General features: G+C 33.9%; 1 protein-coding gene and 1 non-coding gene across 2 annotated transcripts; both read right to left on the bottom strand.

The window, feature by feature from the left end:
• Positions 1-18,747: 18,747 nt before the first annotated feature.
• On the bottom strand, positions 18,748-18,854 carry LOC112496255 (small nucleolar RNA R71). The gene has a single exon (XR_003062760.2). It is a non-coding gene; the product is annotated as a small nucleolar RNA R71 (small nucleolar RNA).
• A 6,339-nt stretch (positions 18,855-25,193) lies between these two features.
• LOC127902074 (caffeic acid 3-O-methyltransferase-like) lies at positions 25,194-27,234 on the bottom strand. Its single transcript, XM_052440502.1, has 4 exons — positions 26,718-27,234; positions 26,274-26,584; positions 25,912-25,976; positions 25,194-25,815 (listed from the first exon to the last, which is right to left on the bottom strand). The coding sequence occupies exons 1-4, from the start codon at positions 27,182-27,184 to the stop codon at positions 25,519-25,521; spliced, it is 1,140 nt and encodes a 379-aa protein (XP_052296462.1). The 5' UTR covers positions 27,185-27,234; the 3' UTR covers positions 25,194-25,518.
• Between the last annotated feature and the right edge of the window lie 598 nt (positions 27,235-27,832).

The raw sequence follows: 27,832 nt of genomic DNA, 5'->3' as shown, positions 1-27,832 counted from the left end.
ATCGACCAGTGGCGTATTTTAGCCAAGCACTGAAGGGTTCGGCCTTATCTTTGTCCACCTATGAGAAAGAAATGTTAGCTATTGTCAAAGCAATCAAGATATGGCGTCCATACTTGCTTGGGAAACCATTTACAGTCCGCACTGACCAAAAAAGTCTCAAGTACCTACTGGAGCAACGGATTACTACACCAGCACAAACACGATGGCTGCCAAAACTACTTGGTTATGATTATGAAATTGAGTATAAACGTGGCCCTGAAAATCAGGGTGCAGATTCTTTGTCACGTGTAGTTGAATTCCAATTTTTATCCATTTCCCAACCACGTGCAAATTGGTGGCCAGTGCTTCAAAAGGAAGTCCAACAGGACTCATTTTATGAAGAATTATTACAAAAAAACCCTTCTCCAGTTGCCCACAAGTTGCTCCAACGTGATGGAGTATGGTTCAAGGGAAACCAAGTGTATTTGAGCCCCAACTCATCCTTGATTCCAAAGATAATGGCTGACTGCCATTCGTCACCAATTGGTGGGCACTTTGGGTTCCATAAAACCCTCTCTCATATCAAACAGAGTTTTTTTTGGTCTAATATGAGCCAGATGGTGAAGGATTTTTTGCAGCAATGTGATATCTGTCAGCGGTTCAAAACTGATTGTATGAAGCCGGCAGGGTTGCTTCAGCCGCTACCTGTCCCTACTCAAATATGGATTGATGTCTCGATGGACTTTATTAAGGGGTTACCATCTTCTAATGGATATACTGCCATCATGATAGTCGTCGACCGCTTGACCAAATATGCTCACTTCGTTGCCTTGAAACACCCGTTTACTGCTATAATTGTTGCCAAGGCATTTGTTGCCAACGTGGTTCGCCTGCACGGTATTCCGACATCAATTGTCAGCGATCGGGACAAGGTGTTTATCAGCTCCTTTTGGCGAGCATTGTTCCAGCTGCAGGGAACCAAGTTGTGTATGAGCTCAAGTTACCATCCTCAATCCGACGGCCAAACCGAAGTTGTCAATCAAACTTTGGAGCAATATTTACGCTGTTTTGCAGGTGACCAGCCGCGGAAGTGGCTCGAATGGATTCCCTGGGCCGAGTTCAGCTACAACACTTCCACTCACTCCTCCACCAAGATGACACCCTTCGAAGCTGTTTATGGAATTCTGCCGCCACGTCTATTAGCTTATGTACCGGGTACTTCCTACGTCCAAGCAGTAGATGCGTACCTACGTGACCGAGATGCTATCCTACGTGAGCTGCGACATAACCTTCTGCTGGCTCAAGACCGGATGAAATGTCAAGCTGACCAACACCGGCACGAGGCCTCTTTCCTTGTGGGAGATTATGTGTATTTGAAACTCCAACCATATAGACAGACTTCTGTGGCTTTTCGTTCCTCCATGAAGCTCGCCCCACGTTTCTTTGGTCCTTATAAAGTCACTGCGAAAGTTGGTCCAGTGGCTTATAAACTGGCTTTGCCTCTTGGTTCTCAAATTCATGATGTGTTTCATGTCAGTTTGTTAAAGAAGCATTTGGGACCAGTCACTGCAACGTCCACCCAACTTCCCCCTGTCTCAGATACTTCGACTGTCCTTCCACAACCTGAAGCCGTTTTAGATCGACGAGTGATCCACAAGGGTAAATATCGCCCAAAATCTGAAATATTGGTGAAGTGGGTCGGTGTACCAGCAGAAGATGCCACCTGGGAGAATGAATGGCGTTTCACCAAGTCATATCCTGATTTCATCCTTGTGGACAAAGATCCTTAAGCAGTGGGGAATGATATGTGCATACACGTGCTAGTAGTGGCAACAAGATGGAAAGTGATAGTGGGCCTACTGGCAAGATGGAAGACTTAGTCTAGTTTGTTTGTTCAGTCATTAATTATTGAGTCGGTTATTGAATAAGTCTTGGGTAGTAGAGTGGTGCTATTCTGTTGCTATTATGTTGCCTATTCTGCAGCATTTCCTATTTTCCAGCTTTGTTGTTATTTTCTCTTCCATGTATGGCTATATTTATAGCCTGAATGAATTCAATAAAGGCAAGTAGCTTTATCACCAACAGTTCCCACTTTGTCTTATTCCTTTCTACCCTTAACTCCAAATTCCTTCGTATCATGAAGGTGTTCTTATCTTCAAATGCTGGAGAACGTCGGATTTGCTCTTGTCTTTAAGCAAGAGACTATTCTGCTCCTTCATTTATTTAAAAAGATAAAACGATATTTTAGGAGGATGATTTAAAATTAATCATTTATCTTAGATCTTTAATAGTGATTACTGTAATTAATGAAAAAATAATTGGTTGAATTAAAATTAAAATTTAAGGTAGTTTTAAGATATCATAAAAATTTTGTAATTATTATTTACAATTTCTATATTATTTTAGGTCGTTGGAGGATAATCTCTATTTTAAAAAATTTTAATTTTTGTGTCACTGGCTGCTTCCTCGGCGTTCATTGAATATGATTTATTTGTCCTATTCGAATGTCTTTACTAACACAAGTAGGCTCCAAAACGACAATGAAATAATTAATTTGTATCGAGCAACAACTGATCAACCTCGAGCGTCTAATCACTATATCCAAATAGACCAGGCATTAGCCTTCTAAACAAATATAAATGGTATATGCGTTAAAGAAAGTGTTGGATCTAAAACTTTTTTTTCGATGTATTAAATTATTTGGTATCTGAAGATTACATTGGATCTCGACTAATACAGATTCGAGCCGGGTAAGACCGCTAGGGTGGCAAAGCTCTCCCAACAAATATTTAACCCAGCTGTATTCTGAAGTTTTGAAGCGAGAACCTTAGTTAAGATAGAACAACATGTTGGTGGATTTTCGAATATGGAAGCAAATAACAGCAAGAGAATTTGATATGATTTGAGACGTGTTTGCACACTTTCCTTTAAGGTTTTATTTGCCTTCACAACTCTTGGTTTGCTATAGAGTTTAATGGCAAATTACCCCCAAGATATAACAAATCCTGAATACAATCTCTAGCAAATAAGATTGTATTCCAGAACACAAAAAAAATCTATAAAAATCTGATTATCATCTAATGTGTGTCTATTTTAATGAAGAAGATGTTTATTTGAAAGAATACAACCATTAGAAATAGTACTTCTTCAATGACACTCTTTGGTTTGAAATTTTCATCCATTTACACTTCAAATTTTCAAGCCTGCTAACCGTTTTTCCAGTTGATGCGAAAACACACTCTCTAGAAGAAAACGGTTAGTCGTTTTCTCAATAACGACGAGCCGTTTTATTCTAGAATGTCAAAATATGTTGCTTTCTGGAAATAAACGATTAGCCGTTTTCTCCAAACAGTTAGTCGTTTTCTGTAGAACAGAAAATATGCTCTCTGGAAGAAAATGGTTAGCCGCTTTCTCAGAAAATAGCTTGCCGTTTCCTGTAGAATCAAAAACCTACTCTCTGGACAAAAATGGCTAGCCGTTTTATCCAAAACGGTTAACCGTTTTCTTTCTAAATTTCAAACCATAAAATATTACAATCTCACTTACAATCCCCCACTAGATTGTGAAATGCAAGTTATACAACCCAAGAAGGGGGGTGAATTGGGTTTTTAAAATTTATGCTAAACAATTCGCACAACAATTAAATCTAATGCCTTAATGGAATTGAAAACGATAAATTCAATCAAGCACAATAATAAAAGAGTAAGAGAAGAGAAGAGAAACACACGGATTTTTACGTGGTTCGGTAATCCCCGCCTACGTCCACGCCTCCAAGCTCACCCGGCTTGAGGATTTCACTATCCAAGCCTCCCAAGACTTCAAATGTTTACAATTGACTTCCAAGGTGTCAATGGACCTTTACAATCAAGAGATTATCTCCCCAATCTCTTCACCCCAAGTGTTTCTCATACTTGTACACTCACAATTTGATGAGAAATGAAAATTACAACAACAAAACTCTCTTTAATAGTGGATAAACAAATTATAGCTCAATGATGATTCAATAAATAATGATTTACGAAATGGAAGCTCAATATATGTTATATGATCTTATTTATACTTGTATTAGTTCTTAAAATAAAGTTGGAGTTGAGTTTTTATAGTTAAAGCCCGAAAATTAGCCGTTATAGGCAAATTCCAGCGCCCAAGCAGTTAACCGCTTAATTTATCCGGCTAGCCGCTCATGAACAGTGATATTATCGTTAAATTTGAATTTTGCTATAGTACTACTATTTATGAAATTCCATTTTGTCCCAAAACTTTTTGTAATTATAATATAGCCCAAAATGTTATAAAACTTTACAAATAAGTCCAATTTTAGAATTTCTAAATAATCATTATCATTTCAAAACTTTCTAAAATTATGATATGACCCCAAATATATTATTACTTTTCAAAGAGATCCTTTTTCAAAATTTTAACATAATGCCCATATTTTCAAAGTTTTCAAAACCTTTCACTTTATTCCAAAATGTTCATAAATTATAATATGGCACAAAATATTTCAAATGTTTGCAAAAAGGTCCAACTCCGAAATTTAAAATAATACTTATTAAAATCAAAGATTGCAAAACTTTTCATTTAAGTCCAAATTACTCAAATCCACAAAATACTCTACCTTATAAAAATAAAACCTTTTAGTTTATGAAAAATAATTATTTAAATTAATCTTTTGAGCTTCTCAAATGCTAAATCATGCATCAATTAAATCATACCGGCTTTACAAGAATTTATCGCAATAATTTGTCCATTGAGCTCTAAATTTTATTCTTGATTTTGTCTTTGTCCATTGAGTGTCTTGAGCCTGATTTCACTTGATTCACTTACATAAATATTACCCTTCAAAAACTAGTGAAAAATGAGAAATATAATATTTATTAAATCGCTTAAGACACATGTTTGTTATCATCAAAATTACATAATGTGTAACCCTTTAGGCTAACAATCTCCCCCTTTTTGATGATGACAAACATCTCATGTATTTTGACATTTATACTTCCCCTTAATACATGGCATATATAATTCAACAAATAAATCAAATTCAAAACAAAAACTCCCCCTGAATATATGATTTATAACAATTTGTACTCCCCCTTAATATTTCAAAATTATGCACAAATACTTCAAGATCAAAATACATATTATATGTCTCCATATTCAAAATACATGATCTCTCCCCCTTCATCATCAAAATTACTATAAATTCATGCTAAGACCGATAATATGTCAATGGTTAATTGAGAAACATATAATAACCAAACATCCAATTAACCATAAAATGATCATGAACAATCATTCCATCAATTACCAAATCAACACCTCATAACATAAAATTATCATATAAAACAACCATGTAATCAAATCATCATTATAATCAAAATAATACTCAAAGTGCATATTATTCTCCTCCTTTTGACAACATCGAAATGATATATTACTTTTTCTCTCCCTTTGGACAACAAAAAAGTTCAAAATGCATATTATCCAAAATCATATTATATGCTCCCCTAAATATATGGCCAATTGAAAATTTTAACCAAAAAGATTTTATCCAAAAACATATCATATTTATCTCCCTCTTCATCATAAAAAAGAAAAGATAGATAGATGGAATTCAAACAAGATCATCAAAAAAATAATCCAATGAAGATATTACCCATTTTGTGCGAGTAAAAATTTCGACAAAGTCTTCCCTTAAAAATGAACAAATCCTCAAATAAGCAACATGGTTAAAAATACTTCCATATAAGCTTAAACAATTATAACAAACCAACAACTCCATCAATTCATCAAGCAACACACATATATGTTGGAGAAAAAGATCAGTTTTTAAATTTTTTATAAAACCTTTTAAGATCGCTCTCATACAATATATAAGAATTTGTAATCTAGAAATCATACCTTGAAAATCCGATTTGGCTTTTTCCGTTGAAGTGATTTAGGCTCCCAGATCACGATCCGTCACCACCACGCCTGTTAGATCACGATCCGTCACCACCACGCTTGTTAGATCACGAACTGTCACCAATGATCTTCCAGGTTATGACTCAGATTTGATCTGCACTTGATGTGTGGGCGTCTTTATCACTACCAAAGCAACTAGCCCAAGAAATTTTTTCTCTCAACAATAGAGAGAAAAATCTTTTTCTCTTATATGTATAAAGTGGCTGCCCGAAAATAAGCCCTTTTAAATTTCTATCTAGTGGAAACCTTAGGCTCCATATTTATTTTTTAATTCTATTAAATCTCTTTTGATTTAAATTAAAAAATAATTAAAACAAAAGTCACGTTACTTGCTCTTGTGTTATAGGGGCCAACCTTGTAAAATAACACAAGGGCCCTTACACTCAAGCATATTAATGGAGCCTCCCACTAAATAATATATTTAGGCTTTTGACCTAAATAACTAATTATTTTGCTTATTAATCCAGTAGTGGTGCAGTCAATTAAATGAGCTAACCCGGGGATCATTTGGGAACATACAATAGTGGCTATAATAATTAGGCCTGTAATTAAACTAGCCCAATTATTTAATTCCAAATCTACTCCACTAAAAGATTGGAACTGACCTCCATAATTGTATGCTCGAATAATAATTCGTCCCAAGCCACATTGATTTTTTTACTGCATAATCTTTTGTACCACATCATTAATTAAATCGATATCTCAACTGTCCAATCGATTTAATTACATCTTATTCCTTGATACTTACTTGTTTTCTCTAATGATCATTTTCAACATACTAAATATGTTGACACACTCTGGCCAGAGAATTCTATGATCAAGTGCCGAAAACCCATCAAGAGATGTGTTGTACAAATTCTATATTGTTAATCTATAACTTCAATACTCATAATTGCGCTCATCAAGATATCGGGCAATCTTGACCACAAGTGTGTGTCGTGCTCATTGGTAACTCAAATGGAATAAAAATTACAATCATGAAATCATAACTAACTCAAGATTAAGATTACAGTAAAATCAATGCCTATGAGATTTAATAAGTCTGACAGTCATTTCAAGGTTAATTAAATCTCATATGTGATCCAGCTCAATGTAGTCAAACTACATCAGTAAATTCATATATGATTAAGACAAATCATTCAATGAATTTACTACAGTCTAAACTTAAATAAAGTGCCCAACTTTATTTATCAACTGCGAACTAAATTTATTTAATCATAAGATAACTTGTATTTATATCTTCTGTAAATCTACATGGTGATCACATAAATACATATAATATGATTAAATGGACTTTAATCAAACTATTAATACATTTAAGATATTTGAATAAAATACCTCATTTATTTTATTAATCAGAAAAATTGTTTATCACAATTAAATAAACGTATGTGCTTTTAAAGAGTATATTTTCCCAACAATAATCATCAATCATCAATCATCAAGAAATCAATTTTAATAGTATTAATAACATGATTAGAGATATTAATAAATTTCATCATCTCAAGTTCACGCCGAATTTTTGAAAATTGTTCTTCGCAAAGAGGTTTTGATTTGTTTATCAAGATGACATGCAAAAGTTATAAGAACATATTATCAATTATCCAAGCTCCATAATTACTAATCACATTTTAGAAATCAAGACAACTAAACTCATCAAGATCTAATGTGACATGTCAATATAACTTTTAAAAAAATCTTATATACTTAAAATTCTCGAAGTATATACTTTTTTTTTTCTTTCGATATCATTTAAAACAAGTAATGCATATTCAACAATACATCGATAAAGTATAAAAAATGCATCCATTCACCAATCATAGATTGCGTACGTAAAGAATAAGTACATAATGACAATATATGGATCATCAAAATCAACAACGTGATCAAGATAAGTCATCATTATAAGTTAAAAGGATAAATGATCAAATTCATAAGTACAATAAGTTTTATATGCCAATTTTATAAATGAATGATGATATAACACAATTAATGGCACAAGAATTCACACATACATAAGTGATGAACAATTAATGTTTTAAGTGATGGATAATGATTTAGAAATATCAAACGAGCAAGAAAAACATAAAGATAATGGATTTTAGTGAGATAAATATTTGTGTTTTGGCTTCTTGGAGAGAGTGTGATGAACAAATAAGGAAGATGAATAAGTGACATGAAACATGATGATAGACAATTAAAAGGATGAAATCAAAGATCATATAATCATCAAAATCAAACAAAGGTATTATGATAAGTTGACATGCTACCATCATATATATCTATCCATGCATCATGATTACACACAATAATAATTTAATTATGTAAACGTACTAGCATACTTTCGCAAATTCAAGCTATTATCCATCCATCATTATCTATTCAACAAAATCATTATGGAAAGAATTGTTACCAAAGCAATTAAATCATCTTACTCATAATTTTCTCTTAGATCATGATCAAGTGATTATCCTCACAAGCTTTCATCAAGAAATTCTCCACCATTTCTTGATTATGGTACCTATAAAAAAAATTCAAGTTGTGTCTTTTGGTACCCAAATACTCTTGGGTTCTTGAGTGTTAGATTTGGTTCCTTTTGGAACCCAAATGCATTTGACTCCATAATATACATTTCTCTTAACTGGACATCTAAAACTCATATGACCATTTTGATTGCAATAATGACATACAATTTGATCATTAATGGAGGTATTCTTCACAAAATAGTTCTTATAATACTTTTATTTCAAATTAGGCTTATAATCAATACCTCCTTTGTCAAACACACATTTTTGTGAATTAAGCAAGTTATCTAGCATCTTTTGCCCATTTGTAAATTTTAAGACAATCTCATTTAACTCATTGCTCTTCTTTTTAAGTACTTCATTTTCTTTCATTAATTCATCAACATGGGATTTCTCATGCTCATATGAAGTACTTTGTTTACATTTAAATGATGCAATCCTATCATGTAACATTTCATTATCTAATTCCAATTCTTTGATCTTTTCATTTAATGAAACATTGCATTTTTGCATGGCATCCTTTTCATTTGTAAGTTCTAGCAATTTCTTTTTAAGGCATGCATTTTTTTTTACCAATTTTCATCAACTCATCATGCATTTCTTTGAAAGCATCATATAATTCATCATAGGTTGGATCACTTACCTCATTGAGATCATCATCATCTCTTATTGCCATAAGTGCTAGGTTTGATACTTCTTGCAACTCTTCTTCATCACTTGAATCTTCATCGCTATCATCCCAAGTAGCAACCATAGCTTTCTTCTTGAGTTTGTTGAGAAGTGGGCATTCTGATCTTATATGGCCAGGCTTTTTGCATTCATAGCATATGATTACCTCTTTCTTCTCTTTTTGGTTCTTAAGGTTTCTAAATTTTCTTCGACCACCGGTTTTCTTGAAAAATTTTCTGAACCTCCTTGCTAGCATAGCCAACTCATCATCATCCGGCTCACTTTTCCCATCACTCTTATATTTTATGGCTTTGAGAGCAATGCTTTTCTTCTTTTTCTCATTTCCTCTTTCGGCTGCCAAATCTTCCTCATAAGAAATAAGAGAACCAATTAAATTATCAATGGGTAAGATATTCAAATCTTTGGCTTCCTCAATGCAATCCTTTTTGCTCTCCATTCCTTAGGTAGCGACCTAATGATTTTCTTAACTTTCTCGCTATTTGAAAAGGTCTTTCCTAGGGCTCGTAGAGTGTTCACTATATCCGTAAATCTAGTATACATAGAATACACACTCTCGTTTTGTTCCATTTGAAACAATTCATATTGTCGAGTATACCTACTAATTTTGGACTCTTTCACTTGATTCGTGCCTTCATAAACAACTTCAAGTTTGTGCCAAATTTCATTAGCACTTTCACAACTAGACAGTCTATGAAACTCTTTCTTATCTAGTGCACAAAACAAGGCATTCATAACTTTGAAATTTAGAGAAGATTTTCTCTTTTCCAATTCATTCCATTCCCGTGAAGGTTTTGGAATATCTTCCGTGACTTCATTTTTAGTCAAGGGCATAAATGGACAATCACATACAACTTCCCAAATTTCATAATCTAGTGCTTGTAAATAAATTCTCATCCTAGTTTTCCAATATGGGTAGTCATTTCCGTCAAAGAACGGTGGTCTAGTTGTGGATTGTCTTTCCCTAAAGGTTGAATCATTTTGGGTTGCCATGGATCTTTTACTCTAGACGGTTAAGTCCTAACAAGAGAACCAAGCTCTGATACCAAATGAAATACAAGTTATACAACCCAAGAAGGGGGGTGAATTGGGTTTTTAAAATTTATGTTAAACAATTCGCACAACAATTAAATCTAATGCCTTAATGGAATTGAAAACGATAAATTCAATCAAGCACAATAATAAAAGAGTAAGAGAAGAGAAAATAAACACACAGATTTTTACGTGGTTCGACAATCTCCGGCTATGTCCACGCCTCCAAGCTCACCCGGCTTGAGAATTTCACTATCCAAGCCTCCTAAGGTTTCAAATGTTTACAACTTACTTCCAAGGTGTTAATGGACCTTTACAATCAAGAGATTATTTCTTCAATCTCTTCACCCCAAGTGTTTCTCACACTTGTACACTCACAATTTGATGGGAAATGAAAATTACAACAACGAAACTCTCTTTAACAGTGGATAAACAAATTATAGCTCAATGATGATTCAATAAATGATGATTTGCAAAATGGAAGCTCAATATATGTTATATGATCTTATTTATGCTTGTATTAGTCCTTAAAATAAAATTAGAGTTGAGTTTTTATAGTTAAAGCCTGAAAACTAGCCGTTATAGGCAAATTCCAGCGCCCAAGTAGTTAACCGCTTGATTTATCCGGCTAGCCACTTATGAACAATGATATTACCGTTAAATTTGAATTTTGCTCCAGTACCACTATTTACGAAATTACATTTTACCCTAAAACTTTTTGTAATTATAATATAGCCCAAAATGTTATAAAACTTTATAAATAGGTCCAATTTTAGAATTTTTAAATAATAATTATCATTTCAAAACTTTTTGAAATTATGATATGACCCCAAATATATTATTACTTTTCAAAGAGATCCTTTTTCAAAATTTTAACATAATGCCCATATTTTTTAAAGTTTTCAAAACCTTTCACTTTAGTCCAAAATGTTCATAAATTATAATATGGCACAAAACATTTCAAATGTTTGCAAAAAGGTCCAACTCTGAAATTTAAAATAATACTTATTAAAATCAAAGATTGCAAAACTTTTCATTTAAGTCTAAATTACTCAAATCCATAAAATACTCTACCTTATAAAAATAAAACCTTTTAGTTTATAAAAAGTAATTATTTAAATTAATCTTTTGAGCTTCTCAAATGCTAAATCATGCATCAATTAAATCATACCGGCTTTACAAGAATTTATTGCAATAATTTTTCCGTTGAGCTCTAAATTTTATTCTTGATTTTGCCATTGTCTGTTGAGTGTCTTGAGCCTGATTTCACTTGATTCACTTGCATAAATATTACCCTTCAAAAAATAGTTAAATATGTGAAATATAATATTTATTAAATCGCTTAATACACATGTTTGTTATCATCAAAATTACATAATGTGTAGCCCTTTAGGCTAACAGATTGTAATATTATACCAGATTTAGCAATGATAAACTTATACATACAAAAATGTATCTTTCGATTTTAACCTTTAATTAGCGAATGTATCTCAAAACATTTACAAGACAATAGTGTGAAAAGCATTAAACTTTGTCTCTCAAGTAAATACCAGAGATAAATCACATATAAGCTATCCCAGATATCAAAGTTATGTTCCAATATTTAGCACTATTCCAGCCTTGTGCTCTATCTTGGATTCATGAACATTTACAAGATTAAACCATGATCTTGTTAGAACCGGCACCATTCATTATGTTCACTTATGTGAAGTTTCAAATCATGTCTTTAGCTATTATAAGACTTGAACTTCATTAAGAGTAAATACTCAACCTCATCCTCGTAGCTGTTAGAGTGCAATTTATGCACTAGTTTTGCATTGTTTACTTCCTTTAATATCTTTGTTTTGCACTTAATAATAGTGATTTACTTGTGTTTTTTTTATAGGTGCAATTCTATTGATTAGTGCTAAAATTGAGCTACAAGATGATGTTTGAGGATGATTGTTTTCCTGGAGAAATTATGAGCTTCAGAAGAACTTTATTAATAAGGCGTGGGCGCGTGCTGTCAACTAAGGACCTGCAGTTTTTATTTTAACGTGTTTTGTCTTTTTGGTTATTTTTGTAATTTTGAGCTTAATATTTAGATAATATTTTAGATATTAGTATTTTATTTTTGGAAAAACTCTATAAGAGAAAGAAGACATGAAAAAAAAGTGGAGATTTTTTAGGAGGGAAGAAAAGAAACCCTAGATCTAAATTTTTATCTTCTCTCTATGAAGAACTAAACCTATTATTCTGGTTGAAGGTTAATAAAGCTTTGATTCAACATTACTGTGAGATCTTTCTTATGCTTTAATTGTTTTATTGCTTTTTGGGTATTTATTTATTCTTTAAATTATTGTCATGATTATGTTTGTTAATTAGATAATTGGCCACTATTTAATTATCAACTTAATCTATTGTCAATTAAAAGATTCATCGTATGAAGATTTTAATGTTTGTGACAAATAGCATAGCAGTGCGTTATGTTATGAGAATAAACAATCTAATTTAAATGAACCATCATATGCGTTTGTTGATTAGGATTTGGGTCTCTCTGGTTTTTCAGGCTATCAATTGATTAAATCCTATGATTGTATCTAGGGTTGTCTATTGATTAGGGAAGTAACCAATGGTCTTACCTTGGTTATCGACTAGTTAAGGAGAGATTGGCTATTAGAGGGTCTTAGTAGCTATAACAACAATTTGTTATTACCCATTTAACTATGGAATAGCTGTATAACTACTACATAGTTGGGTTACTGTCATTGGTGACTTTATTAATGAAAGGTTTCAATCCCATTCCAAAAGATGTATCGTTAACTAAGTCTCTTGAAGGACCTTTTGTTAAAGGATCCGCTAGGTTCTTATTAGTCCTAACGTAAACAATATTAATAACACCATCTACTATTAATTGTTTCACATATTCATGTCTCAAGCTAATATATCTAGACACTACTAGAAAAATAGGCTACCATGACAAAGAATATCTGTCATCCAACCCCTCTTATGACAGAGTTTCCATCTGTCATTGTAGCCCCTCTCACATATCTATGAAGCAGCATGTGGAAGTATTTCAAAATGACTAGAGAAAGACTTGCTCTAGAACTATGAAAATTAGCATATAAAAAGAAATAGAAAAACACTAAATAAACAAACCACCCAAAGATTTCATCACATAAAGCAAGGGAAAATTATGTGCGATTTCATCACATGAAGCAAGGGAAAAATTAATATCACATCCCACTTCACAAAACTCATTACATACCTTACCTCAAGGCATTACCTCAAGAACAAATACTCTGAAAAATCACGAATATCATTTGGCCTGGAACGATCAGCAGAAAATAAAAACGTTAACAAAGTGCTGCAGCAACGATATCAGAACAATTTCAAACTTAGATAGATTCTCACTTGGGGAGTCCAATATTCTCATCAAACCTTCGACTTTTATAAAATTTCACCAGATGGAGCAAACCAACAATTTCCAGTACAATAGTGCGTATATATCATATATCAATATTGAGAATTGGTAAGTGCAACATGGTCCACAAACCAAAACATTGAGAACTAATAAAGCACAATACGTGACAAATCAAATAAAAAAAATATCTTCCAAAAAGTTCAACATGTCAATTAAGAGAAAAATTATAGGATTCATATCAGTGCATCCATAAATGGCCTAGTTTCTCTGTCAAGAAGTTAGTCATAAGCACAAGTCAAAATAAATCATTTCACTGAAATGCTAGAAGACCAAGCAAATAAGCACAATCACCACCACACAAAGCATTTGCATTTCCAAAAATGTAGTTCACAAAGATTTTACAGAAGATATCTTTCTAATAGAAAAACACAAGCACCAATCAATTGTAATGGGTTTGAGAAATACCAAAGTAGTTTTCACAGTTGAAGAATAGTCTCTTACAAAAATTCACTTTATACAAATACCTCTAGTGGATAGATTTTGCATACATTTTGGTGGACCTACCATGTGCTCAATATATTTAATAAATAAAGGTGAGAATAATAACAATACCTTAGATGTTGTATTAGCTAAGGCAAACTTTGCTTCAATCCGAACTCTCCAAAAGGCCTAGAAACAACAGAAAAATTCCTTAATTGTATTTCATTAAGAGTAAGTCAAATCAAAATCACATATACCTCTAAATTTGGTTAACTTGTCACTAAGGAAATTATTAGTGTGCCAACAAAATTGAAAGAAAGATGGGGCAGAATGTCTAGACTGCTGTAATTACTCGTGCTTGAGCAACAACATCTCCATTCTTCTCTAATTGATTTATCTGATAAATCATAACAGTCATGTAAGATTGTTATCCAATTAATTAAGTAAACAATGTTAAAAGTTTGTATGGCCACCATCTACTCAATAAAGAACAGTGAAGAAGTAAAAACAGAGAAGCCATCACTCCACACTCAAAAAATTTCTCTCACTTTCTCGCCAGCCAAACACTCATTTTCCTCTCTCAAAACTTCGTCTTACCACTCAAAACCCACTAAATTTTAGCTCAAATTCTGCCAAAATTTTACCCTAATTCGAAGATGTAGTAGCTAACTCGCTGTCTTTCTCACGTCGCCAACTCCTCGTAGTACAATCTTCTCCGATCCGACTCCACGTAAATAGCACGCTACCACTCGCGTGTCACGGAATCGTTCCACGAAGGCCATAAAGCGGAGTCATTGGCACGTTAGTCCACGAACTTGAAGTCAGTCCTATAAGGCCATGGAGCGGCTTTATTTTTTTTCCTTTTTTTGGCATAATTTTAGGAATTTTGATAAATTTATGGTGATTGTTGTCTCTTCAAAAAAAAAAAAAGAACTAATCACTTACCTCTCCCGAAAGAAGTCAGTAACAGTGGCTTGAACAACTGATCTTCTTCAAGTTCGAGTGGGGATGAAGATGACGACAAAGACGAACAACAGCAATTTGTTGTCGGCAAGTGTGATGGTGTATTTTTGTGTGATTCGGTTTGGATGTAGAAATTAGGGTTTTCTATGTGAAGTTCAAAGGAGTGTCCAACACTTAGAATTTTTTTTAAAGGCTTCAAGACACGGTGTCGTTTAATGCCCAGATTGGCCAATCTTAAACTCACCGTTTCATTACTATATAATATGCTATCATGTGTAAGTGACAGATAAAGAAACTATCACAAATCTATCATGCCTTATTGATATATGAAAATTCTATCACATATGTGTCATATTTTTGTGATAAATGACTAATTTTCTAATATCTATCACAAAAATTCTGTCATAGTAGCCTGTTTTTCTAGTAGTGAGACTTTCCATTATACACTTTATTATAAGCTCTAGACAATGTAGCTTCACTATCGCAGTACAAAGAAATAGATGGCATCGGTTGTGGTCACAACATTATATTAAATAATAAATTTCTCAGCCATTCTGCTTCCTTGCCTGCAGCTGCAAGTGCTATAAACTCACTTTCCATTGTAGAGTGAGCAATGCATGTTTGTTTCTTTGAAGCCCAAGAAACGGATCCTCCAGCAATTGTAAAAATCCAACCAGAAGTGGATTTATTATCTCTTGTATTGGTTACCCAACTAGCATCTGAATATCCTTCCAGTACTTCAGGATAATCATTATAAAACAAACCCAAATTAATGGTCCTTTTAAGATAACCAAGTATCCTACCAATTGCTTTCCAGTGTTCAACACTAGGGTTACTCGTGAATTTTGACATTTTACAAACCGCAAAGGCTATATCCGGCCTTGTACAATGCATAGCATACATCAAGCTACCAATAACACTGGCATATTCTAGATGTACTACTGCTCGGCCTGAATTCTCTAATAATTTAATACTAGAATCATATGGGGTATTGGCTTATTTAAATTTCAAATAATTGAATTTAAGAAGCACTTTCTCTATATAATGAGATTGACACAACGAGTAACCCCCACTATGTTTCTTTACTTTGACACCTAAGATAATATCTACTTCACTAAGGTCTTTCATCTTAAATTGTGAAGTTAAATACTTCTTTGTATCATTTACTCATTGCATATTTGTTCCAAAGATAAGCAAGTCATCAATATACAAGATATGATCACACTAAAATCATTCGTAAATTTAAAATATATACATTTATCAATATTATTATGCTTAAAACCATGAGATAAGATTACCGAATCAAACTTCTCATGCCATTGTTTTGGTGCTTGCTTTAAACCATAAAGCGACTTGACTAACTTGCATACATTTCTCTCATTTCCAGGCAAAACAAATCCTTCAGGTTGTTCCATATAGATTTCTTCATCAAGATCATCATTAAGAAAAGCGGTTTTAACATCCATTTGATGCACATACAAATTGTTCAATGAAGCAATTGCAAATAGCACTCTTATATATGTTAACCTTGCCACCGGAGCATATGTATCGAAATAATCAATACCATTTCTTTGCTTAAACCCTTTGGCTACTAATCTAGCCTAAAAGTTTACAAAGAACCATCACTATTGTACTTTCTTCTAAACACCCATTTGTTGCTAATTGATTTAGATCCTGGAGGAATATCAACCAAGACCCATGTTTGATTTGACATGATCGAATCCATTTCATCATTTACCGCCACTCTCCAAAAGAAAGCGTCTCTAGAAGACATAGCTTCGCTAAATGTCCTTGGATCCTTTTCAGTATTTAACAAACAATGGTACTTTGTTAAGTACATTCTTTCTATCCCCTTCAACTAAGAAGAGTAATGCTTGTGATGAAATAAAATCCGGAGCTAAACTCTTTTATTTCTTTTCACGTTGACTCCTCCTTGGTTCGAAAGATGTCATAGACTCTTTTCTTTTATTGTTATTAATAGAGGTACCAGGTGTATTACTACATGGTTGATCAATGATTGATTCTAATTCAATATTTGAATCATGTTGAAATTTATTTTCAATAAATTCAACATCTCTAGATTCTACAATAGCATTAGAATCTAAATTTAGCAATCTATAAGCCTTGGAATTTTCAGCATATCATATGAAAACACTTTTCATACCTCTAGCACGTAACTTTGATGATTTAGGGTCATGTATTTTATAAAAGGCTAAACAACCCCGGACCCTTAAATAAATCAAGTTTGGTTTTCTTCATTTCCAAATTTCATAAGGAGATACATGTGATTTCAAAGATGTGATTCTATTATGAATATGACATGCAGTGAGTAATGCTTGCCCCCACAAATTGTTTGGTAGTTTTGCATTAAGAATCATGGAATTTATCATATCCGTAAAGATCCTATTTTTCCTTTCAGCTAAACCATTTTGTTGAGGAGTAAATGGAGCTGATCTTTAGTGAATAATTCTAAATTCTTCACAATAATTATCAAACTCAATTGAGAAATATTCATCACCTCTATCACTTCGAACCATCTTGATTTTCTTATCTTTTTGGTTCTCAACTTCAACTTTGAAAATTTTAAATTTATCAAAAGATTCATCTTTTGTTCTAAGTAAATACACATAAGTGTATCTAGAACAATCATCAATAAAAGTGATAAAGTACCTCTTACCTCCTCTTGTTAAAATGTCATTATACTCACAAATATCGGTTTGTATTAAATCCAATATTTTAGTATTTCGTTCGGCTTTAAGAAAATGTTTCTTAGTTAATTTAGCTTGGATGCAGATCAAACCCCTAGTTTTATTCATTCAGATTTTTCAATAAAACTTATCATTATTTAGAACCCTTTATTTCTTTTATTAATCTACTTTCAATGTTTCTGCTTTGTCAAATATTAATTGTTTAAAAAATTTTATTAGTAACCAATCACAAGAAAAGATTTGTACTTTATTTTCATGTTCTAAATTCTCAAGGATCAAGATGTGATACTGTATAAGCTCTACCCTCAATCACTTTTGCAGTATGAAGAGTCAAGCGTGTTCTCTAAGAAGCCTTTGATTCTAAGAAATGAATTGGACAAATGATTGTGAGACCCTACCCTAAACCATTAATACAATCTATATTAAATTGTTAAAGTAATATATGAAATGAAATATTCTTCTTTCTAGTTTTTAGATTCAACATGATAGAGTCATAGCATTAAGTTCGGTCTTAATGTGATTAGTAAAACATCAGTTATCATAAGCATAATATTGCATATTATTTAAAATCATTTGCATTTCATTATTAATAACATTACAAATATTTCAAGAATAAAGATTTACTATTGAGCTAATTTTTTTATTGAGTTCTGAATAAATAGTTGTTAGGTAAGAGAATTAAAAAAATTTTAAAAATACAAACTATTAATTCAGTGCTCAGTAATAATTTTGATAAAATAAAATTCAGATGCTGCAAACAGTGGGGCAATTTAATGGACTGCCATAAGAAGATCCTTATCTACATCTTAAGCTATTTTTGGAAGTGAACGGTGCTTCCAAGATTGCTGGAGCATTGCAAAAAGCATTGAGACTAAGATTTTTCCCATTTTCTTTGAGAGATCGTGCAAGAGCATAATTGAATTCTCTACCACCAGATTCTATCACTACATGGAATGACTTGGCTGATAAATTTTTGATGAAATACTTCCCGCCAACCAAGAATGTAAAATTGAGGAATGAGATTACATCTTTCCATCAACTTGAAGATGAGAGCTTGTATGATGCATGGAAAAGATTTAAGGAGTTACTCAGAAGATGTCCTCATCATGGTATTCCTTGTTGTATACAGTTGGAAACTTTTTATAATGGTCTTAACCCAAGCACTAGATTAATGGTGGACGCTTAAGCAAATGGGGCCTTGTTATCTAAGTCTTACAATGAGGCTTATGAAATTTTGGAGAGGATAGCCAACAATAACTATCAGTGGTGATCAACCAAACAAGCTGCAGCAAGAGGAACAACATGAGTCCATAACGTAGATGCCTTGACAGCATTGTTAGCCCAAGTAACTTCATTAACAAAGATGGTAAAGGCTATGACTACTGCTCCAGCAACTGTTAACCAAATTTCTAATGTGCCTTGCGTTTATTGTGGATAAGGGCATTTATTTGACAATTGTTCTAGTAATCCAGCTTTGGTTAACTATATGAGCAGCTTCAACAGACAGAACCAGAGCAATCCATATTCAAACACTTACAAACCTGGATGGAGACATCATCCGGACTTTTCATGGAGTTATCATAACCAGACTGCACCCAGTGGATTTTATCAGCAAAATCAAGAGCAAAGAAGCATCAACAATGATCAACTCAGCTCCCTTGAAGCTTTGATTAAGGATTATATTGTGGAGAATGAAGCAGTTGTCCAAAGCCATACTATATCTTTGAGGAACTTGGAAAATCAAATTAGACAACTTGCTACAGTGTTGAGCAACAGACCTCAAGGTAGTTTACCCAGTGATACAGAGGACCCAAAAAGAAAAGGGAAAGAGCATTGTAAAGTGATTAACTTAAGATCTGTAAAGGATGTTCATATTCCAATTGGTGTACTAAAATGAAGATTTGAGTCCACTTTAATCCAGAGAAAAACACAAATTGAAGAAGAGCCACAATCCTCTACTTTATAGCACACTGGAGAGAGCAGCCAAGCTACAGCATCTATTGAAAATGATTAGCCAACACCTGCGGATAACGATGCTGCAGCACCAACCCAGAACATGGTAAAAGAGAAACAGTTTGCACAACCTACTGTAGCACAACAGTTTAGGCACCCACCACCATTTCCTCAAAGGTTCCAGAGATAGCAACAAGACAAACAGTTCAGCAAAATCTTAGGAGTGCTGAAACATCTACATATCGATATCCCTTTTGTGGAAGGTCTAGAGCAAATGCCGAATTATGCAAAAATTTTTAAGGATATTTTGATAAAAAAAAAGAAGACTTGGAGAATTTGAAACAGTTGCTCTAACACAAGAGTGTAGCCGAATACTTCAGAGTAAGATACAGTAGAAGATGAAGGATCCAGGAAGCTTCACAATCCTTTGCTCCATAGGCACTAAATACAGTGGCAAAGCACTTTGTGATCTGAGAGCTAGTATAAATCTCAAGCCTTTATCAATGTTTAAGCAATTGGGAGTTGGTGAATGTAGACCAATAACAGTGACTCTACAACTTGCTGACCGATCTCATGCCTATCCAGAAGGGAAGATTGAAGATGAGTTGGTGAAGGTGGATAAATTTATTTTTCCAGTGGATTTCATTGTGCTAGACTTTAAGGCAGACAAAGAAGTGCCAATCATTCTAGGGAGACTTTTCTTAGCCACAGGAAACACTCTCATTAATGTTCAAAAGGGAGAATTAACCATGAGGGTGAATGATCAGCACGTTACATTCAATGTGCTAGATGCCATAAGGAGTCCTGATGAGGTTGTAGATTGTAATTTTATCGGTGCTGTAGATTTTGTTGTAGCAAAGAGATTACACAGTTGCTGCAGTAAGGAAGAAATCAATGTTGTAACATTTGAAGAACTTGATGATGAAGATCATGGAGCAGCTAACATAGCATGGTCAGGGGAGAAGCAACCCTTCAGAATTGACGAGCAAATCCAGCAAAGGGAACTCACTCCAGACCAACAAGAATTCAAGGTTAACGGGCTGATAGTAAAGCATTATATGGGAGATGATGTGAACAGCCTAAAGAAGGATCGGTTCTTAAAGGATCCAAGTTGAGCAAACAAGAAAGGTCAGGCTGAAAGACCTAAAATCAAGCACTAATTGGGAGGCAACCCAATAAGGGAAGTTGTTTCAAGTTTTTAAGGCATTGAATTTAGCTTTTAAATTATTTAATTTGTCTTTTTTTTATTTTAAGTGTGCACCTAATTTTTTTGTCTTTGTGTTAAATTGCAGCAAGTAAAAAAAAATGTGGGCAAAAAGAGCATGAAGGAATTGTTGCAGCATCACTTACAGCATGACATATAATAGAAGATTCTCAAACAACAGAGGCATTTCTTGCTTTTGCATCAGCAAATGGATTGATCACATTTTATGATAAGGAGCGTTTGAGAAGTGGATCAAAGAAGAAGTGGCCCTTTACAGCCTGTGCTGCAGCAGTGCTTCCAGCAACAGGGGAGTACCCCTGCCCGCTAGTTTATTTTACTTCTTTCTGCAAAACTTTTCTTTCATTTAGTTTTAATTTTCTGATTTATTCTGCATGTCCTTTTATTTAGTGTATGCATGTCTGGTTTATGTGGTTTTGCTTTGTGTGCTTGTGAGGACACAGCCCCACTCAAGTTTGGGGAGGTTGTGTTTCTGAGTGCATGTGTTTATGCTTGTGTTGTGTGTTGTGTGAAGCTCTGTTATCTAATATTTGTGTATGGATTTGAAAACCTAATGAAGATAAATTGAGTGTTATTCAGTATTTATGAGAATGCCAAGTAGAGATAGTTATAGATGGAGGTTGAAATTCTGTCCCGACACTTAGACTTTAGTTGAGTTTTATGAGAATGCTGTAGCAGAGCCAGGAAAACCCAAAAAGAGTAGAAAATATCTCAAGGTTGGGGGAAAATTTTTGTTAGACTATGCCTGTTATGATATAAATTCTGCTCCAATGATTTAAGTTGCTGAGTAACCAGGGTTGAGTATACACCCCATATGCAGACTTGAGTCCAAAGGCAAAAAGAGCTATGAGCAGTGCTGCAGGAATTGTATATAAAAAAAAGCACAGAAAAAGGAAAAAAAATATAGTGATGAAGGAATGAAAAATAAAGAGGTCCGCTGCCTAGGATACTGAGTAACAACAGAGAAAATTCCGCGTGGGATACTTGTACAATTGCGATCTGCAGTTTCCTAATCTGACTTATGCGCGCTCTAGGCTTTTGTTTACCCTAATTTTCAGCTATAAAAGAATCACACATCATAAGAGAGGGAGGGGGCCGTCACCCAAGGAGAAAAACACCAAGAAACAAAAGAAAAACAAGATTCAAGAGAGAGATCAAGGGCTGCACAAGAGGAAAAATTACAGAAATCAATTGGGAGCTGAATCCTTCTTATCTCTCTCTTGTTTTCGAGTTTTCTATTTATTCATGGGGATGTGTTTTATGGCCGAAACTTTGTTCTTTATTTTTCTTTTGCAAATCATGAACTAAATTTATTTTTAGTTGAGTGATAAACAATCTTGATGATTTATTGACTGAAAATATTAGTTGCTGCATGTTTGCTGTAGCATTTTGTTTTGATAGCATTTCTTTTTATTCCTTATTTCAGTTGATCACCCATTTAATGATACAAGTTAGGAGAGAGCCACAAAAGGACTTATCTTAGTAGAACATATCAGAGCAATACTTCATTTTAGATTGGGTTTCCTGGATTGAGTTTAATTTATCCCAAGAGAGTCATACTTAATCTAAAATTAGTGATGAACTAGACATAGGAATTCACCTTGTAGGGTAAATATAACCTAAGTGTGTAATGCTATATCTTATATGGGCATAACAACTTATTACTGTTAGGTTGCATATAGATATAAGATATCCAACATGCGAAAGCTGAGGATACATAAGGATTTTTCCCAGTGCTGTAGCAAATGCTATAGCAACTGAGCCAACCATTAGAAAATAGTCAAGACCATTAAGAGAGTTTATTCACTCAACTACTCTTTATTCCCAATGGTTTTATCCTTGAGTTTGACGTGATAATTTACTTTGTTGCATTTTATTTATTGTGTTTTTATTTTAATTAGTATATTAGTTTCATTAATTGTTTTATTTTAATTTAGAACAAAATCTGCACTGTTAAAATTGTTGTAGCAAGTCTGATAACATCAATCCCTATTGAGACGATCTTAAATACTTATCACTTTATTACTTGTTGTGTACACTTGTACATTGACACTAATAGCATTTGAATTCATACCAACAGTCTTCTCTCGTTGTCAGAGCTTTCTTCTCTTTTATTTGGATTGACTTCCATCTTGAGAAGTTGCTCTTCGATTGCTTGTTTCTTTTTTAGTTTTTCTTCATAGGCTTGCAACCTTCCTTGAAGTTGCTTGATCGTCATATCTTTCAGATCTTTTGTTTCCTCAATTGTCACAACAATATGGTCAAACTTCGAGTCTACTGATCGAAGTATCTTTTCAATGATCCTTATCTCTTTTAACTCCTCGCCATTTCTTTTTAATTCATTGGAAACGGTCACAACCCAAGTAAAGTAGTCAAAAATTGACTCTAATGCCTTCATGTGTAAGGAATCAAATTCTCCTCATAATGTTTGGAGACGTCTCTAGTTTCTCTCATGTTTCTTTTGAGAAGGTTGCACCAGCAATCTTTTTAAAAGCATTTTCATCTAATTATTGAAAGATAAAATATTTTGCTTTATTCTCTTTCTTCTTCAAGTCTTTTAAATTCTCTTTTTGCGTCGTAGTTAAAGTGGCTTCATTTTCTGGCACAATAAAGCATTTCTTCACGACATCCCACACGTCATATGCACCTAATAGATCACTTCATTTTAATACTCCAGTTGTCGAACTTACTTCCCTTTAATTGTGGAACTTGAAATGACATCATGCCACCATTTTTCATAATTCACAAACTAAGCGAGAATATGGGGATTTTGAATGCACGGATGAATCCGGAACGTCGAAAAACCTTGGGAGGGACTCGAGTCAACTTTCGGTCAATGGTCAACGTAGGTCAACAGTCAACGTTTCTGCTTAGTTGACTTGGCTCGGGGTGGCTCGGTTTGGATTGGGTCGGCTCAATTCGACTTGGTTTGGTTCGGTTCAGCTTGGTTCAACTCGGTGAGTTGACTCAGCTTCTCGATAGAAAATTTCCGATGGCGAGTGTGGGCGCGTCCAGTCTTTGATCAGGCTGATATTTACAACGTCGCGTTCCTCACATTGAGATTTCGATTTGATATATTATACGACTATATATAGCATCGAACACTAGATCTGATACCACTTTGTTAGAGAATTAACAAATTAAACACTCAAAAACACACTATTTTATTTCTTCAACAATACTACTCACCACTACAACTCTTATTTTTTACTCTCTACAACTTAGAGATTTTGTTACTTCACTTTATACTTAAACCAAACGAGAGAGGGGGTATTTATACATGAAACAAACTAATCACAACCATTCATTTATTCAACTACTACACAAATCTTCACCATTCATTAAAACCTACCACTCACCTACTTCACCTACCATGCCTAACATAAATAATTCAAATATCACCCACCATACCTACTCATGGAATCTTTCAATGATTGGGCTTAAATTTATTTATCTTGGATCAAGTTTATGATCCAATAGCTTACTCTTGCATAAATCCTTTGCTTTTTTTTTTTTTGGTACAGTTTTTGTGAGTTATTTTGGAACTAATAATTTAATTTACGAATATATTTTTGTCTTGTCAATAATAACATTTAATTTGCAATTGCCGGGGATCCCTATATTCCCTAGTATTGGCTCGAGGAGAGCTTGGCAACAACTACCGCAACGAATCTATGACAAGTTTTATCGCAACAATTACTTGTTAATTGATTTCTTTACATTTGATGTGGAATAACATATCATATTATATCAATGTTAAAGTTATATATTAAGATTTCCAACATAATCAAATGCAGATAGAAGCAATTAATTGACAAGCAATACGCCAACTGGAAAAGCTAAACTGTGCAAAGAATTTGTTGAGAGTGAGTAGTAGAAATATGGTAAGATTATTATAGGATCATCCAAGAGGACCAAGACCAAAAATATGTCAATACATTCAATTATTGAATATAAATTATGACTATATTTGGTATTGAGGTGTTACGATTAAAAAAATGATGAAATATGATAATATGTAATAATTTTAAAAGTTATTATAATTTTTTTTTATAAATAAAATTAACTTAGTTTCTAAATTATAGTAGTAATACTCTTAGTGTTAGACTTTAAAATCTACACTTTCTAACCACAATTAACCTGGGCAAATCTATAAAAACAAGCGTAATAGATTTTTTTTTATTTCTAGAAAATAAAAATGCATGTGATGTGTAATTTATAAGGATTTGAAGTTACAGCAGCAGAGGACAGAAAATAAATTTATAAAGGAGAATAGCTTTAGGAAATAATTTGTCTGCATCCTTTATTCAAACAGCTTTAGGCATTTTATAAGAGCCAATTGAAAACATATGATCTACAGTATTAACTACATTAAGAACAAAAAAAGACACTCTAGAAAATAACACATGAAATACGAGAAATAAAAGGAAATATGGGCAATATAGCACAGGTAGTTAATAGACGACGTCTCAAGCACCCATTTATTTCAAAGAAACTTATTACTAAGTCGTAGACTCCTCTTCTCAAGCATGGCTATGGTACGTTGGAAGCTTGTTAAATGCATGGCTTGTTGCTCGTCTCTAGGATGCATGGGCAAGCACTCTACTTATAGAACTCCATAACCCAGAAATTACCAGTAACAAGATCAGATCTGATCCCACTAAAACCAGCGCCAGTAGCCAGGGTCATGAATTCATGCTTTGTTCTCTCCTTTCCACCGGGATTTTGAGTCATCATAAGCACGTCAATATGGGAATTTGATTTTGATTCAATGCTTGTATTAGGAACTTCTGGAAGCATTAACTCCACAACGATTACCTTTCCATCTTCTGGAACGCTTTTGTAGCAATTCTTCAACAACTTCAAGCAATGTTCATCGTCCCAATCGTGCAGTATCCACTATAAAAAATTCTCAAGTTAACCAAATTATTGTCTGTAAAAATTTAATTTAAGGAACTCTTCATAATATGTCCGCCAATTAAATTAGAAACTTACCTTCAGAAAAATGGCGTCGCCTTTTGGAACACTTTGAAACATATCACCCGCTACATGCTCAATATCTGTAAATATTAAACAAATAAGAAATTGGACAATTAGAATTATGCCACTCTATGTTCATAAAGAAGATGTCTGTTGCTCAAACTTAATTACGCCAATGTTATGGAAGTTCCTAGTATACAGGCACACACACCGATGCCCTCATTTTTTTTTTAAATACAGAAATGATGCCCTCATTATATATATAATAAGAGTTCCTGCACTTTATTAAAGTGCAAGAAAATTGTTACGGGATATGGTATAACAGTGTAATGTCCCGATAAGCACTTGTATATATAATATGAGATTAATAATCATACGTGGATGTAGTGGGGCATGCTCAATAACATGAGGCTGGTCGAAATTGATGCCCTTAATATAGGGGTACTTGGAAGTGATGGCTTGAAGAGTAACGCCGAGATTGCCACCAACATCGACCAGTTGCTTGATGTTGGCGAAGCCCTTGTAAGATTCAAGAATGTTGCTCATAATCAGAGAGGTATGGTTATACATTGCTGTGTTAAAATGTTTATTGAACCTAGGGTCCACTCGTCCGTACTCAAATGCATGCATTCCATGGGCTCGATTAAATGGAATTCCTCCTTCAAGAATAGCATCTTTGAGATGGGACCTATATAAATCCCCAAAAAAACAAATCATCATGCATCGTATTCATATAAGCTCCACCATGTATGCATGGTCTAGCTGATCATTTACTGAGAAAAAGAGAGAAATATAATTTAATTAATTAATTAATTAATTACCAGCTCTCCAGAAAGACCTTGTCCTGAATCATTTGCAATGCGGGGCCTAGTGAGACGCCATCTTTGTTAGGCACATAGTATTTGGAGACAGAATTTAAACTATATCGTCTCCGGGCACCAGAACCATCAAGTGAGCATTCAACAACACTGTAGCTAGCCAGAAGCCTGAGAATCCGATCCAGCATCGTGGGTGCGTCTTTGTTCTTGGTGGGCAACTGGGCTGCAATATCTGAAGCAGAGAGCTTTGCACCAGGACCAGCTTTGTCTATGATCTGGAAAATGCCTAGCTCATACACCGCTTGCATGGCCATGGGTAGCACTGTACCCATCGCCAATTGATTAGCATATGCAAAGCTTTGGTCTCTTTCTCCATCAACTATAGAACCCATTTTAAGTTTCTTGAATTTCTTCAACGCTTTGAGGGGTTTCTTGTTTGGCCAGCGGGTTTTAAATAAAGACTTGTTCATTCAAAGCTAACAAGAGAAGCATGCCAACCATGTGTTTTCTACAGTATCCAATCACAATCCTACATTCACGGGATATGGGTGGTACTTAAGTAGCAAATCAAATAATAATGCATGGTTGGTACTTAAGTATAACGGATCGACGGTGGAGTTTTTATCGTACATATGATTAGGTAAGATTAACGGCTACGGTTAAATTGCGTATTCGAAACGTGGGTGCACGAGTGGGTCCACAGAATAAATAATAGTTCATAAGAAGACAAACAAAGTAGTAATGCCAATCACGTGTGAGGTGGAATGGGTCCACAAATTAAGTAAGATTAAAGCGAGCTTGAGCAATTGCATATCCTAGTAGCAGTCTCGCAGATTGCAACAATAAATATGGTGTAAAATAGCAAGATAAAATGTGGCCAGAATGCGATTAGTGGCAGAGCCGCTAATAGAATAGTGGGAGCAGTTGCCTCTGGTCTGTCTAAAAAATCCAACGGCGTGACTATGTTGGAACGGCACCACGGTGAAACATTGATCATAATAAAATAATTATAGGATAAATATTAAATTTATAGTTACTAGTTACTACAATGATATGTCAGTTATTATTAGTGTTCTACAATAGAAACCACTGACAAAATTCAAAGAATATGTTTTATT

The sequence above is a fragment of the Citrus sinensis genome, chromosome 5 (genome assembly GCF_022201045.2).
Source record: "Citrus sinensis cultivar Valencia sweet orange chromosome 5, DVS_A1.0, whole genome shotgun sequence".
Taxonomy (NCBI): domain Eukaryota; kingdom Viridiplantae; phylum Streptophyta; class Magnoliopsida; order Sapindales; family Rutaceae; genus Citrus; species Citrus sinensis.
This window is presented reverse-complemented; position numbering and strand designations above follow the sequence as displayed.